This window comes from Elephantulus edwardii, unplaced genomic scaffold (assembly GCF_000299155.1).
Source record: "Elephantulus edwardii isolate Elephantulus edwardi_28Jun2011 unplaced genomic scaffold, EleEdw1.0 scaffold00061, whole genome shotgun sequence".
In the NCBI taxonomy this organism is placed as follows: domain Eukaryota; kingdom Metazoa; phylum Chordata; class Mammalia; order Macroscelidea; family Macroscelididae; genus Elephantulus; species Elephantulus edwardii.
In genome coordinates, this window is record NW_006399811.1 from 9,821,888 (window position 1) to 9,836,739 (window position 14,852).

The following is a 14,852-nucleotide window of genomic DNA, read 5'->3' on the forward strand; positions in this document are numbered from 1 at the left end:
GTATGACCAATTTTCTGATAATATATATAAAATACATATTTATATATTTAAATACATATACATATTGAGCTCTGGTGGCTTAGTGGTAAAGAATTGCAGTGCAAATGCAAAGTATAAGGTTCATATCTACCAGTTGCTCCGTGGGATACAACTGGGAAATCTCATCCATGCGATTAACTCTCTGAAAACCCGCTGGAGGGTCAGCTACGGGTCAGGTTCCTACTGGATGGTACACAATAACAACCTATACAGTGCCAAATTAATTTACAGATACAAGAGTTTGTAAACTTAACAGAAAAGTCTAAGAAAATAGAGCGCCAAATTAGTAGCACCCTCACCGGCACTACTTTTCTTATTTTTTTTATTTATAAACCATTTTATATTTTTCCCTGGGTCATGAGCAGGCATAATGAGGTACTTGATAGGTTGTTTTGTTTTGTGTCATTGATTGTGCATGAGACTGGCATTTCCCCGCGTTGGTTTACTAGCTGAATATTTCTCTAGGAGCCATTTTGACAAACACTGGAAATGTCACTTTGTTGTGTTTTTTTCTTTTTAATTGCATGTATTTATGTTTTTGTGCGTTGGGGCTGCCCCGCAGGTAAAGAGAGGAAGAGATGATGCTAATCTGGTAACAAGACACATAAAGGCCCATGTGACATCATTGGAGAAAAATTCCCAGCGCAATCAGTAACCCAGGAAGGTATTGGACACTTGGTGAATTAGCGTCTCAGGGGACTTTCCCCCCTTAGAGAAATACCAACGAGAAGAGTAGAAGAAAAAAAAAAAGTAGAAAATGCCCCAGAAGCCTGAGGAGAGCAAACGATCTCCCTTCCCACCTGTCCTGGACATCATTAGGCTCGGAGGAAGGAGCAAGTAGTCCGGTAAGCAAAGTAAGCGTGAGGCTTGCTTGTGTTCCCTTCACGGATGTCGTAAAACCGGTGTGGAATTGTTATCTGCAGATTAATGAGTAAACACAAATAAACCATAGCTTACTTTGCTTACAGGGTTTTCTATTCCCGTCCTGACCATCTTCCCCCGCCCCCCAAATCCCCGCACACTCATTACTGCAATCGGAACCCTCCATTGTGTTTCCAAGGCTGCAAATTGCAGGGGAGGTTGCTTGCCTTCCTCCAGCGGAGCTGCTTGCCGATGGGTCAAAGGGCCTGAGGGTTAACAGCACAACTCCCTACCAACCAAGTATGGACTACGCACCAGAGCTCGCTCCATCTTTCTTGCGGATTGTAAATTTGAAAGGAGAATTTGATTCTTTAAAAAAGTGCTGTCCCGTTGGGAAAATGAGGGATACCAGTCATACCTACAAATAGAATCTGATGGGGGGAGGGGGGATGTCACATTGTTCACTCCAGATTAGAAAATAAACACAAATATATCCGTGTGTACCTTGTTTATTTGGTAATCCGGCTCTGCTGGGAGAGGATGAAATTATCGATGGAGATGGCACAGAGATTGGCATCCCGGGGGAAGCCGATCCTGGGATGACCGGCTGGGCTTCCCCCGCTGCGGGCAGTCAGTCTCTGATCTGGGGAAGCGACTTGAGGAAGCTCCTTCGCCGATGTTAGAGGACCTCAGCCCAGTGTTGGGCTTTGTTTATTCCTACTTAGAGGGTTTTAAGTGTTTCTGTCTCTTGTAAATACAATAAGCTTCTCTAGCTCCTTGGCTGGTTGGCCTGGGGCTACCAGTGAGCACAGAACCGCCCCGCATGCACTCGGTGGGGAATTATTCAAAGGGCTCGCGGTGGAAGCTGGGGAGGCAAGCCAGAGCTGTGCAAACGAAGGCAGGCTGGACGGGGAGGCCGGGCCGTGGAGAGGCGCTGCGCCCAGACAGGCCAGACTGAGGGCACAGATCTCGGCTGAGGGTCGCTGCGGGCGAGAGCGCACGTCAAGGGCCTGCGCCCCGCCACCTCGGAGCACGACCCCAGCTGCTTCCCCGCCCAGCCCGTTACTGCTGCCAGCTGCGTGACTCGCGCGTTCTGTGCCGAGTACGGGTTGTCCCTGGCCCAGCCTCAGCCAGACGCGGGGGAGAGGGAGCAGGGGCTGGGAAGCGCCGACGAGAAGGGACTTGGCCAGAGGGAAGGAGGAGGAGGAAGGATGAAGGCATCCGGTTACTTAAGGCGCTCAGCCGGGCAGAGAGAAGCCGAAGACCCAGAGTGCGCAAGGAAAAGGACACTGTTCGGGCCCTGGTTTGCGGGAGGGTCTGCAGGGTCTGCCCTGCTCCGCCCCTTGGTCTGAATATGGGGGCGAGGAGGACACCAGCCATCCCCAGGGCCGGAATCCCTGGAAGAACGGCGAGAGCCCGAGGCGCAGCGGTCCCCGGCCACCTGCTGCCTCGGCCAGCTGCAGCATTTATACCTCGGGCAGCAGCCCGCAGGGCGGGGCGCGGGGGACCCCACCAGGCCCCGCCTCGCCCCGTGCGGCCCCGCCCTCCCGAGCCGGGGGTCTCGATACCAGCGACCAGACCCCCTACTCAGGCCCGGGTCCGCGGCACGCGGCGGGGCGGGGTATCGGCCGAAGGGCGGGCCTCCCTGCGGAAAGCGACGTCACGGCCGCTCCTGCAGTGTGAATGAATCAAAATGCCTGGGTGACCGCGGCCTCCGGGGCGGCCGGCACGCGAAGGGTGGCGGGGGAGGGGCTGGGGGCCAGGAGCGGGCGGGCGGGGGGGGGGGTAGGAGGAGGGGAAAAAGCCGGAGCTGCAGCAACAGCGTCTCCTCAACCCGGGATGAGCACCAGCCTGGGAGAGCGAGATCAAAGGGATTTGAAACAGACAGAGGGCTGGAGGGGGAGGGGGCCAGCCAGCCTGTGGAGTCCTCCCCGAGCGGTGCAGAGCCAGCTTCTCCCGGGACTTCTGAGGCCTCCTTGGGTTTGGGGGTTATTCTATCATTATTTTAAAATTTCTGAATCCAGCTGGAAGGAAAGAACGAGAGAACGAGACACCTCGGTAGACTGCGACTGGCTGGCTCTCGCTCCGCTATGATGCAGAGCGCGGCTGTCCCCGCGGAGGGGGCTGTCAAAGGGCTCCCGGAGATGCTCGGCGTGCCGATGCAACGTAAGACACCCTCCCCTTTCTTGCTGGTTTAATTTCATGACCTAGCAGCTAACAGCCGGGCTGGCGGGGCGCCGTGAGCAGTGGGGGGGTTGGCAGGGGTGAGGGGCCAAAGGCCGGCGGCCAAAGGCGCAGAGGTGCTCTCGGGGCAGGGCATCGGCCAGACTGCGTTTGAAGAGCTTGGCTCCTCGTCTTTGAGTCTCTGACTGTGGAAATCTTATCCGCCGCATGTTTGAAGTATGTCGAGGGGACCTAACCCTGTATCCCCAGCCCCTGGCTTTTCTGGAAGCACTAACGAGAGTGCTATTTGGGGACTCTAGGGCAGTGTGCAGTAGGCTAGACCCGAGGGCAGAAGTGGGCCTTCAAAAATCACTCTTCCCCGCGCAACATTCAAAGCTCTCACGCTGCTAGTGTAACTTTACCACTGCTGGCGGGAAGTTGGAGAGAGCGCCCGCCGCCCCCGGGCCTGCTGCGCTGTGGGTCTGGGTCACACGTTCTGGCCCAGAGATCCGCGCGCCGAGCGTGCGCGCCTTGTGCATCCTTGGCGGCTGCTACTTGCGGCGGCGCCCGCCAGCAGTGCTGCTGGGGAAAGACTGCTACAAGTGAGGGAATCTGCTCGCCACATTCCAGCTAGCCGGAGAATGCAGGGGAGGGAGAATCACCGGAACCAAGTCGCGAACTTAGGGTCCAGCCTTTGAGCACGCGAGGGCAGAGGTCCAGGGTGACTGGGATTTGGAAGGGGAGGCGCTCCGGTGCGTGTAGGTACTTTGTTCGATCTTCCACTTTCTCCACGCACCACCAAGGTCCAGCAGCCAGAGGTCCAGCATGTTTATGGCAAGGTCTCGGTGTGTACGTGTGGACTCTGGCTCAGAGCCTTTCATGAAGGGTATTTGGCTCTGTCCCTTACTCTTGAGTGGAGAGTTAGTGATAGATAATCTGTGTGGCCACCAAAGTAGGTCCTGGAGCACGGCGTGCGCGCGTGCGCGCGCCTGATGGGTGCCGCGTGAGTCCTGCCTGCAGGCTTGTCCTTTCTGCGGGTCTCCTGGGCGCGGTGGACACACCAGAATTTCTTCACCTCACTTGCTATTGGTCTGTGCTTTCTACCACGACTTCTCAGTGAGGTCCAAACTACATTCGCGGAGTTTATTTTAAGGAAAACGGGTTTACCCCACGAATGGTGCGTACTACGAGAACCAAGGCGCGCTCAAGCACGCCCTCCTGCGCCCTGTCTCTTCACCGCAGTTTCTACCCTTGTGATTCCTCAGAGTCGGCTGGCAAGCGCATGCCCCAGGTGTCTTTAGGAAGTTTTGAGGAGGATCTAGGAGAGTACCGCTTCGCTCAAGCCAGTTCTGGCTGTTCTTAACGATATCCTACAGTGGTCCTTTGTCTTTATTTGTATCAATGCCTGGCAAACCGTTCCCCGTTTGTGCTGTGCCGTGGGGAGTTTTCTGATGACTAACGTGGCGTTAGGGATTGCTGCCCCCAGTCCACCACAGGCTCCAGCACAAACAGAAGCACACTCCCTGGCCAAGGCACTCTGGATCTTTAATCTGATTGTCGCTCGGCTTGAGTGAGGAAAGTGTGTATGTGTGCGCAATTTGCGCCCTCGTTAAATTTCTGATAGCTGCAGTCGGTAGGCAGCCTGCCTGTCTGGATACCAAGAAGAAAGGTGGTGGATTTACCTCTGACAACCTTTCTTGGGATGCTCATTACTCTTTCCCCACCCCTCAAATTTTCTGTCTCTTACTCAGAGGCAACTTGAATGTCTTACCTCCAGAGCTAACAATTGCCATGACCCCGAGTCTGGGTTCAAACTATGAAAAAATTAACATGTCAGAGGAAAGGACTTCACCCAGGGTAGGCTTTGGTGGCATGGAAGTTCCAAGCTAGGAAGGGGTGTTGTGGCCTGGCCTTCCCTTTGTCTGATCATAACACAGTGACAGATTTCTAGTTGAAGAATTCACTTGCCAACTAGCTTTTTTTTTTTTCTTTAAGGAAAAAAAAAAGCATGTGTGGACCTCCTTGAAACAAAACTCACCACTAGATAAACAAGCATTTGGATCTAAGAGCTGATGATGAATAGGCAGTGGTCCTCTCCATACAAAAAGTAATTCCTTTTCCGAATTTCAGGGAAAGGAATGTTGGAGGAGAAACATTTAGACCTCAGAGAACAAGAAAGAGACTCTCTAGGCACTGAGTTCTCAAACCCTGTGGTAAAAGGAGACAACAGAATGCTCCCCAACTCAGTGCCTCCAGATAACCGGGAAGCTTGAGTTACTCCCTTGCACATAGACACAACCTCCCCCCTTTACTTCTTCACCCAGAGCAACGCAAATGAAACAATTAAGGCACTCAGGTCTAGAGATTCCCCTGAACTTGATTTTTCTGATGCTCTTGCTTCTAGGGACATTTTAGAAAAAGAGATTAAGCTGATTTTACAGCAGTTATATTTTTTTTCTTATTTAGGGGTGCATGAGGCATATTCTTTTCATGAAGACATTTCCAATAGATCTAACAACTTCTTTTTGTGGGCTTCTCTTTACACTTTGCCTGTTTCTTGACCACTTTGCTTTGGCCTCTTGCTTCTGCTGGCTCTTGTCCTCAGCAGGGTGACCCTGTGGCCCCCTGATACCTCCTTGCAGCTCCCCTGGGCAGCTTCTGATGCCGTTCCTGCCTGCACCAGGCCAGCCCGCTCCTCCAGATGAGCTCTGGCACTGCCAGCCGACTGACTTTGGGGGGGAGGGAGGGGCGAGGGAAGGAAGGTGGAGGCCATACCTCTCCTTAATCTCTTCAGGGTCGGGTGGTTTAGTGCAGCCTTGACCAGGTCAATGTCTTCTAATAAATGCAAAACACTTGTTCCTATCCCTGGATGGCAGGAGCACTCTGGACTCCTGGAAAGAAGTGGTATCTTCGAGGGTCACTAACCAAGTCTTTTTGCAGGATGGAGGGGGCGGCTGGGTTCAGACAGGGACTTGGAACAACTACTTGACACATATTAAGGGTCTTCTATTCAGCCTGCCTCAGAGCTTGGTCTGCTTGAGTCCTCAGGCCTGTAATACCCAAGTCTAATTCCCACACCCCTAGATCCTGAATGCCTCCCAAGCCGCCTTTGAATCTCTGCATCCAGAACTCAACAGACAACCTCCACATACACACTCTTCAGAAGCCTGCTAACCTTTGTCTCTGGACTAAGGGAGGCCCGTCTCTTCCCCTCCTTTGCCTTTTTTTTTTTTTTAAACCTATTTCTTACATAGTTTCCCAAGCTTTAAGGGAAAGAACAGCTGATGAGGGAGACCCCAGGCCACTGGCCCAGAGAGCCCAGCAAACTACATAGAAGGAACACTACCCACTGGTCCACATTAAAGGGCAGAACTATGTACTGGGGATGGGGGAGGTGCAAGCATGGGAGTCAGTGGTCCTCTTGGGTTTCCTAAAGCACCTGATTTCTGCAGCCCAGAAGCTGTGAGAAAAGCATGCTTGGTTTTGTATTTGGTAAGATCTAAATGGAAGATTTCGAGAATGTTCCCGAACCCTTCTTCCTAGCTCTCCTTCATGGTGTATGGAGTGAGTCTCTCTTGCAATAAGCGCATCACCAATCCTTGACCCCCCTTGTTTATCGTCTTCCTTCCTGGCCGATTCTTCAGGGTGACATAGACTAACTTTCTGGGCTAGGAATGCTTCCAAACTGGACAGATTCACTCTTCTTTCCATTCTTGCCTTTTCTGAATGCAGATGGGGATGAAATATATGTCTGTCTGTCTATCATCTATCTATCACCATCATCATCTATATCTATCTATATCATCTAAAGCTAGCTCTGTTATCTCTTTCAATGGACAAAGAGATTGATTCTGATTCTTAAATTACAGTTCGATACAGGAATTCAGACAGCAGGCACGGTAACCTCGGTTCCCCGCGTCACAAAAACATTCTCAGTAGCGAACCAAATTTTAGAATGAGGATCCCGTGCCTGCCTCTGGCCATGCTGGGTGCCACCGGGAAGGGGGTTTGGGGAAACCTGGGTAACCTTGGGAGACCTTGGATAAGGCGGCGAGGGTCAGAGGGCGCCAACTCTTGGCTCCCAACTTTCTTGGGCCTCAATAAGCATCAAGCGTTGCAGAACATCAGGGTTGCAGAACACCAAAGAGAAAACAGGTGTTAAGTGGAGTTTGTTTGCTCTGCAACTGTTCTGAATGAACTAGCGAATATCTGCACCAAGCAGAGTGGGAAGGGTGTGGTGCCCTCAGGCCTGGGGGCGTGATCTGTGTGGCCTCACTGTGACCTGGGCCGAGTTCTATGCAAGACCTGGGTGGCCCAGGGCACTGGTGAGGAATTACTTTTGGGTGCGTTTTCTGGCGTTTGGTCAGTACACTCTCTCCACGCGTGCCCCGAGTTATTGCGAGGTTTGTGGGTGCAGAGAGGCTGCTCTTGAAGGGAAAGGGCTTTGCGCGCACTGCATCACGCGTTGTGATGCTGGAAGTAGAGGTCCGGGCCGCGAAGGGGACAAGGGCGAGATGGCCTCTGTGTCTACTGTGCTCTGCAGTGGGCTTTCCTGCAACCTGATTTCCTTTCAGCCACCCTGCTCCCAGTGCCATTCCTTTCCCAGGCTTCATTTCCCACTGTTAGGTTTCCCTCACCTATGTGTCAAGGCCAAACCACCAAGCCTAGAATCGGTTCCCTGCCCCTTGGAGTGGTAGCAGGGGACTTTCCACGGAGGTGGAATCGGAGGCGCAGTGCTCCAGGGTCCTCTCTTCCTCCCTTGTCTGTTTCTCCGCAAGCCTCTGGAAAGGCAAAATTAATTGCCCGTCTGGTAGCCAGAAAGCCTTTCTGTGTCTCTTTAACCCTTGGAAAGCAGGGCTTCCAAGGGAGTGGAAACCCCCGTACCAAGAGGAGAAGCCGCCGCTATGCCTTCCTCGTGGGCCAGATGCGCCCCGCGCGCCTGCACATCTGCTCCTTGCGCTTAAAGGTTGGCGAGCTCTTGAAACTTGGCAAGTTCAGTAGAGACAAGGAGCAGCCGGTGATGGAAAGAAAATTCGATTCGGTCCGGGGAGGGAGATGGAAGTACTGCTCGAGGAAGGGAAGAGGGCACAACGGGCGGGCTGCAGTATTGCGGGCTAGCAGGGGCAACCGCTGCTCTCCTGGGACGGGGCGCGGTGCCCGCTCCTCTTTAAGCTTGAGTATTGAGCTATTGTTTTCCCTCTTTTTTAAACAAAACAAAACAAAACCTCGTTTAGTCGGCTGAATGAACGTCTAAAGAGGTTTGCAGGGCTAGGCTAATCAGGAAGGAGAGGAATTACTTAATAAAACCCGGAGGGATGTAGGTGGGAGCTGCCGGAAGGTAAAGGAAGGGCAATTGAACCTGGTGTACCGCCCCACTCCTCACCGACGCTCCAAAAACAAAGCGGAGCAAAGGCAAGAATGCGGGCTGAATGCTCCGGGGATTAGAACGAGCGCGCTCGACGTCTTCAAGACCGCTTACCTTACTGCAAACACTAGGGTCGATTTTTAAAAATCTGCTCCTCCAAGGAGGGGGTGGGTGGGAGGTGGCAGGAAACGGGCAAAGCAATTGCCTTCCACTGAGCAGACAAAATACGACTCCCGGGACGTCTTGACCTGATGACCTCGCAGACCAGGTGTAGACAGCCCCAAGTCCCAAATATTTTCATTGTCCTGACTTCCCATTTGCCTGGGATTTTCGTGCCCTTTCACTCTGCGTGCAGTCAATTAGTGATTACTTAGCCAGCGAAGCCCCGGGTGCTCTGAGAGGGGAGGCCGAGAGCAGGGCGGGAGGGTCAGAATGGGAAGCGGTGGTGCCGAGATGCCACATCAGTTAATATTGAGTGGTCATTCTTTATCTTCAGATCTCCTTAGAACCTTTTTTTTTTTTTTTCAGGACTGGTGGATTTTTTGGCGTCCTCTGGCTGGGAAACTTGTTTCATCTCCAAATTGAAGGGCTGTGGGTGGAGGAGGAAAGATGGAATTGGATGGAGGGACCTTGTGCCATTTCTTTCAATTATGGAAATCTATCAGGGTTAGAGCCGGGAAGCTTCGGAACCCACAGACACTTGGAACCAGTTTAGCTGATGGGAGGATATTAGTCACTTGGGAAGTCCAAGGCTGGAGACAGACCGAAGCAGCACTTTGCTGTGGCAGCACCTGATACAAGCGGCTCAGGCTGCTGGGTTTGGAGATGACTTGGGGGAAGGGGTGTTTACTTTTGTTATTATTTTCTGTTTTCCCTTCCTTCCTGGAATGATTGTGAATTCTCATAACAGGACGTGAGCACACAGGGCGACAGCTCTTGGTCACATTCCATCGTGGGTGGACGTCTGCCTGTCTTCCTTTTGTCTGAATGTCGCTCCACTTCTTTCCTCTTCTTCCTCTGTTTCTTCGGTCCTTTCTCTGTAGGATCTTTGCAGAGACAAATGTAGGCTTGTGTGTGAGTTTATCTGGGCTGTGTGTCCAGCAGGGTGCAGGGTGATGAGATCTCTCTCTCTCTCTCTCACTCCCTTTCTAGAAGTCTCAAGAGGGAAGAGGTGCAAGGTGCTGGCTGGGCTCCGGGCAGAAGTCACCTGAAGGAGAGCTCTTACTATTTTTTTTTTTTTGGTAGTAAGAGCAAATCTTCTAACTATAGCTTTTTCTGTGAGGTCGTATCCTTTTTAGTCCTCAATTTTCTGGGAGTTCTGATCAAAATGGAACACAAACCAACCATTATGAGGCACTGCTGTTGGGGATAGGTGGGCAGGTTGGGTTAAACTGGCAAAACGAAAATTGATTCTCACTGGAAAATGTACTTTGGTTAACTCTATTAGTGTCTGACTGGAAGAACGTCCTGGGAGGCACATCCTAACTCCTGTTGTTATTTTCGTGTCTCACTTTCCTCAGAGCTGCACCCCTCCTTATCTGTCTGTGTCTAATCACAGATGTTTTACTACAGTAACTTACCCCCTAATGCCTTTAAAGTATAATTTGTTTTAATTATAATGGTATGAGGTTAAGGGATTGGTTGTGGGAATTGTTTAACAGAGACAAAATTTGCAGCCAAATTAATTGAAAGTTTCATCTTAGGAGAGGAGAGGCTGCCAAACATATGAATATTACCACAGACTGAGAGATCAGAAAAAGACATTGTGACAATTTAGCAATGAAATTAGATGTGGAAACAGAGACATGGCCACAGCATTCCCATAGACTCTCATGGATTTGTTTATGCAATTAAAAAAAATGCAATTATGGAGAATATTTATCATTTTAGTGAAGGGTACTACTTCTACACCAATATGTAATCTAGAAGAGAATCCTGTACCTGAAAATACATACTTACACTGTGTGCTTAATTTGCTACACAACTCCTCCTATTAAGGTGAAATCTAGATGTGTGTGTGTGTGTGTGTGTGTGTGTGTGTATGTATGTGTAAAGGATAATACCAAGACTGTCTTAAAATACTTCTGAGTTTGATTTTTCAAAACTGAATAGATTATTTTTGAACAGCCTAAACACACACACACACACACACACAGAGAGAGAACACAAAAGAGATTTGCAAAGGGATATCAAGGCAGCACTGAGGAAAGCAAACAGGATCCTGGGGGAAGGGAATTCCTGTGGGAAAGTGGACAATGAAGGAGAAAGACCTTTAGGGTGTGACTGTCTCCCAGAAGAGAAAGGTTTTCTGATTGTTCCATTGTTATTAGTTATCCTTTAAGAAAAACTGGAGGGAAGGAGCCTAGAAGTGAGCTAAGAGTACCCCTATAGATTGGTGTGTATCTTAAATACATACGTAGACATGATGATAGAGGGTATGATTTACTTTGAATGTGATGCGGTCCTTTCATCAGAATTTCCCCACTATTTTTGTTTCTGGTCCAGCTCACTGGGGCTGATGTTGCTGTCATCAACAGAAAACATCACAATGTTCACAGTGACTTTTGTTCTTCAATTTTTTAGAATTAACGTTAGAACTCCAACCTTTCAAGCTCTGTTGCTGATGAGAGGATTCTTACAGATTATGAGGATCTCTTCAGACGATTTTTATAAGATAATTTTGGAACATTAGGTGTGAACTCTGGAAGACCCACTGTTTTAGAATTAAAGAAAAATATGAAAAATGAAATTAAAACTGCACAGTTAAATGAATAACCTTTAAGAAGGAAATGGCAAACAAAGAGTGAGGAAAGAAAAGAAAAAGGCGCATCTAGTCATGATTCCGTGTGTCAGCTGTCCTTTGCTTCTCCTGTCACAATTAGCAGGTGATTTAACGGAGTGCTGTGATCAGAGAACAAAGTTTTATTGTCAGCAGTGATGGTAGCAACTTTGAATTGGATAATTTATATACAGTCTAATTAAGCGATAAACTAAATGACATCTCTTTTATAAGTTTTTAGCTTCATCTTCAATAACAACAATTTGGCCAAGATATGTTTACAAAATCACTTAATTATTTAAATTCCTTTATTGATGACTAAAGGAAAGGAGAAGATAAATGAGGACTTTTAGAAAACACATATACTATTATTATGCACAAGTTTTTCTTGGAATTCTTCACTCCTTTCCCATTTATAAGGAGGAGGAAACAACCATTAATAGCAGGCATCTCAAGCTGAGAGTGGAGATATCTCTCTTGTAATTATTAGATTGGGAATTTCAGAATTTAGGCACAGGAGCCTAACTTGGAATGTCCTGTGGCATTAAATGGACACATTTCAAAGTTAAGAGTTGCCTGAAGAAATCAATGAGCTCCCCACCAAGAGGATTTCTCAAGCCTGTCTTTTAGAAACTTGTCTTCAGCAATGGGCTTTAGTAGATCAGAGATGATGAGGATGGCACAGGATAAGGCAGGGCTCAGGTCGGCTGTTTATAGAGTCGCTACTCAACTCGATGGCACCCAGCAACAACAATAACCTCACTTACGCAGACAAATTGTGCCAATGGAGCATTGTTGTCTGCCCTTGCTGGTGGTTTTGTCTTATATAAGAGAATTGAGGGGAGAATTCCAAGCAAAATCTTTGCCCAATAATATTCCCACTGTATGTGTGTTTCCTTAAAGCCCCATTTGCTGCCTCCATTCCACTGATAGCCAGTAAAGAAATGGAAATAGATTAGGTGGTTTGGGAAACATAGGTTGGCCATATGCTATTAAATATGGAGCTTAAAAAACAAAACCAAAATCTCTGGTTACTGCAGAAGTGAAGTCACTAGCTAAAGGCTTTAGGGTGAAAAATCTCCGAGTGAAGTGAGGTGACTTGTGAATTGAAGGGTTTTTAAGTCAGCCCAAAATCTGTGAGGGTGGGGGAGGGTATGGGGGGGGGAAGGGAATGGGTCAAGAGGGAAAATGTTTTAAATCTCATATTCCCACTAATTTAAAAACAAATCAAATTCTATGTAAAAGTCCATTATATTGTGTTTTGGGTAAAATTTGCAGAACAAAGTCATTTTCAATTCAACAATTCATACACGTTTTGTTTTGTATCATTAGCTGTGCATTCCCTCTCTGGGCTCCCCTTTTCCACTCATCCATCTTTCCTCCTTCTGCCTGCCTTCTGAGCTTCATTTTAGGGCAAATGCTGCCCTTTTGCCTTGATATGTTTGCCTCATAATCTCTTAAATGTAGACAGTGTTCCATTACAGGTTTCCTGGGAGGAATAAAAGGGCTTGCACATTTGGGAGTGTTTGACACTCCCAGTTTAGAGAGCTGGTATTCATAAGGTGTTCAGAGAACAGAATCACAGAATCACAGTTCCCATTTGCTGTAAGAGGGTTGGAATATTGCTGGGTGTCGAAGGAGGGTAATTAACCCAAAATTGCACTAAGATCTGCAAACAGGACAGGGCACTTGGGATGCATCTTTCAAGCTCCTTTTTCTGAAAGTATCCAGAGGAACCTGTTCTGGCATTAGACTATCGTGTCAAACAGCTGTGAAACAAAGAGGGCAGCTCTTCTCAGTGAAACATTATTTTAAAAGCAGGGTCTCACCCAACTCCACAGTGGCACCTGAATTTTCAATTTTTGGACAATATGGTGTTAATTTGGTCTCTGAGCATAATTAAGGAACACATTCTAGTTAGTACAAATCAGTTTTTAAACTACTTAACTTACTCATTAATATTATAACTCCAATGGAAATATCTGAAATTCTGAAGAGTTTTCCCTAGAAAGGTGCATTTTTTTAAATACATATTTTAGAAGGTAGGTTTGTTCTAGTTTTGATCTTAGTAGAAAGTTTCATCTTTTGTTTCCCCCCTCTCCCTTTCTTTATATCTGTGTGATCAAATGTGATCAAAGAGAGAATACTTTTTTCCAAAGAATTAAAATAGATCAAGCAAACAAACAAACAAGAAAAGCCTCTGGTTTCTTGGGAGCAATTTCTTGGAAATGAAGAAAAATGAGTGGAGAATAAAAACGTCCCTGACTTATTCTTTATCATCAGAGGGTGTGGACAATTTGGTCTGCACTGGCTCATCAGACCTCTGGTCTCTTTTACTTCCCAGCTTTCTAAACCATCATGAATGGAAGAACTGATGGGACGTAAAAACAGAAACTTTTCTGATAGAGAATCTGGAAAATAAGCTAGTGTTCCCTTACTGCTCTACCTAGGTGCCTTGAGGACTGATGTCCTGTTGGAAACTTCCTTGGTGGGGAAATAAGTTATGACTTAAGAGAAAATATGGGGTACCAAGTCAGAAATAGCTCCCTTTCCTTTGAACATTTAGATGTCTCCAAGAAAGGTTCAGAAAAGAAGGTGTTCATTTGAACTCAGTCCACACTGAAAAGTAGGCAGGAATCACCCCACCTTCCCTGCTCTTACATTCACATACAGGGAGTGGACTGGAACCTGGAATGTTTTCACTCTGTAAAGAATCTTTATTCCAAGAAGACTGAACCCTTGTAATGTTGTATTAGCTGCTATTCATACTCTGGGATGATTGATTGAAAGAGGTACATACCTCCAAATGTTTTATTTCTTCTCCCTCCCCAAGCTGTTTTAGAACTGGGGGAAGGAAGGAGAGTTTTGAGAGTTCTGTTTTTTTTAAAGTTTGATGCCAATTTTATTTTTAACACAGTCCCATATCTGCACTTACATATTCATCTATACATACAAAATACAAAACTGGAATATGCCAGGTGGATATACATGATTCCTAAATTGTGATGCTTGTGAATAATTTTTTGGAGTGTTTTTTTTTTTAAAGTGAGAGATGGATGTGAAGGAAAACATAGTGGGAAATAATGTAACATGAATTAATTTTAATTTTATGGAAATTACTCTTTTTGAAAACTGGCCATGAGAACAGAGAAGGGAGCTAACTGTTGAGTATAGACAAAGCATTGCAGGCTAAGTATTTGACACATAGGAACCCTGAAAGACTAGTGTTGTTAGGTCATTTTACAGATAAGAAAACTGAGTCTCAAGTAGGTTAAGTAATTTGCCTCTGATTGCATACATTGTAGAATCTGAATGTGGGTCTGTTAGACAGTGGTTTAGGATTTATTGTAGAGTTTGGCATACCTAAGGATTTAAAAGTCTAAACTCTAGTAGGAATTAGAAATTTTCAGGAAAAACAAAGCTCATTATATTTAATCCCTCTTCAAAAAGATGTTTTAAAATATTCCCACTCCCCTCTCTCAGTTTTCTGTTTCACTCTCTCCTGACTCCTCACACAGTTCCAGGGGTGCACAGCTTTATCCATTCAGTGATAGCTTCTTGTCCATAGTCTGAGTCTGACTTTAGAACAATTGACTTTTTCTAGGTAGGTGATACTTGAGCCTATGTATGTATCTGAGTATGTGT

General features: G+C 47.4%; 1 protein-coding gene across 1 annotated transcript in view; it reads left to right on the forward strand.

Moving 5' to 3' along the window:
- The first annotated feature begins 2,743 nt into the window (after positions 1-2,743).
- The window catches only part of LHX4 (LIM homeobox 4), a 49,439-nt gene continuing 37,330 nt past the window's right edge, over positions 2,744-14,852 (forward strand). The window contains exon 1 of the mRNA XM_006887734.1: positions 2,744-3,066. Within this exon, the coding sequence (XP_006887796.1) occupies positions 2,991-3,066 (76 nt within the window). The 5' untranslated portion in view covers positions 2,744-2,990. The remainder of the gene's footprint in view (positions 3,067-14,852) is intronic.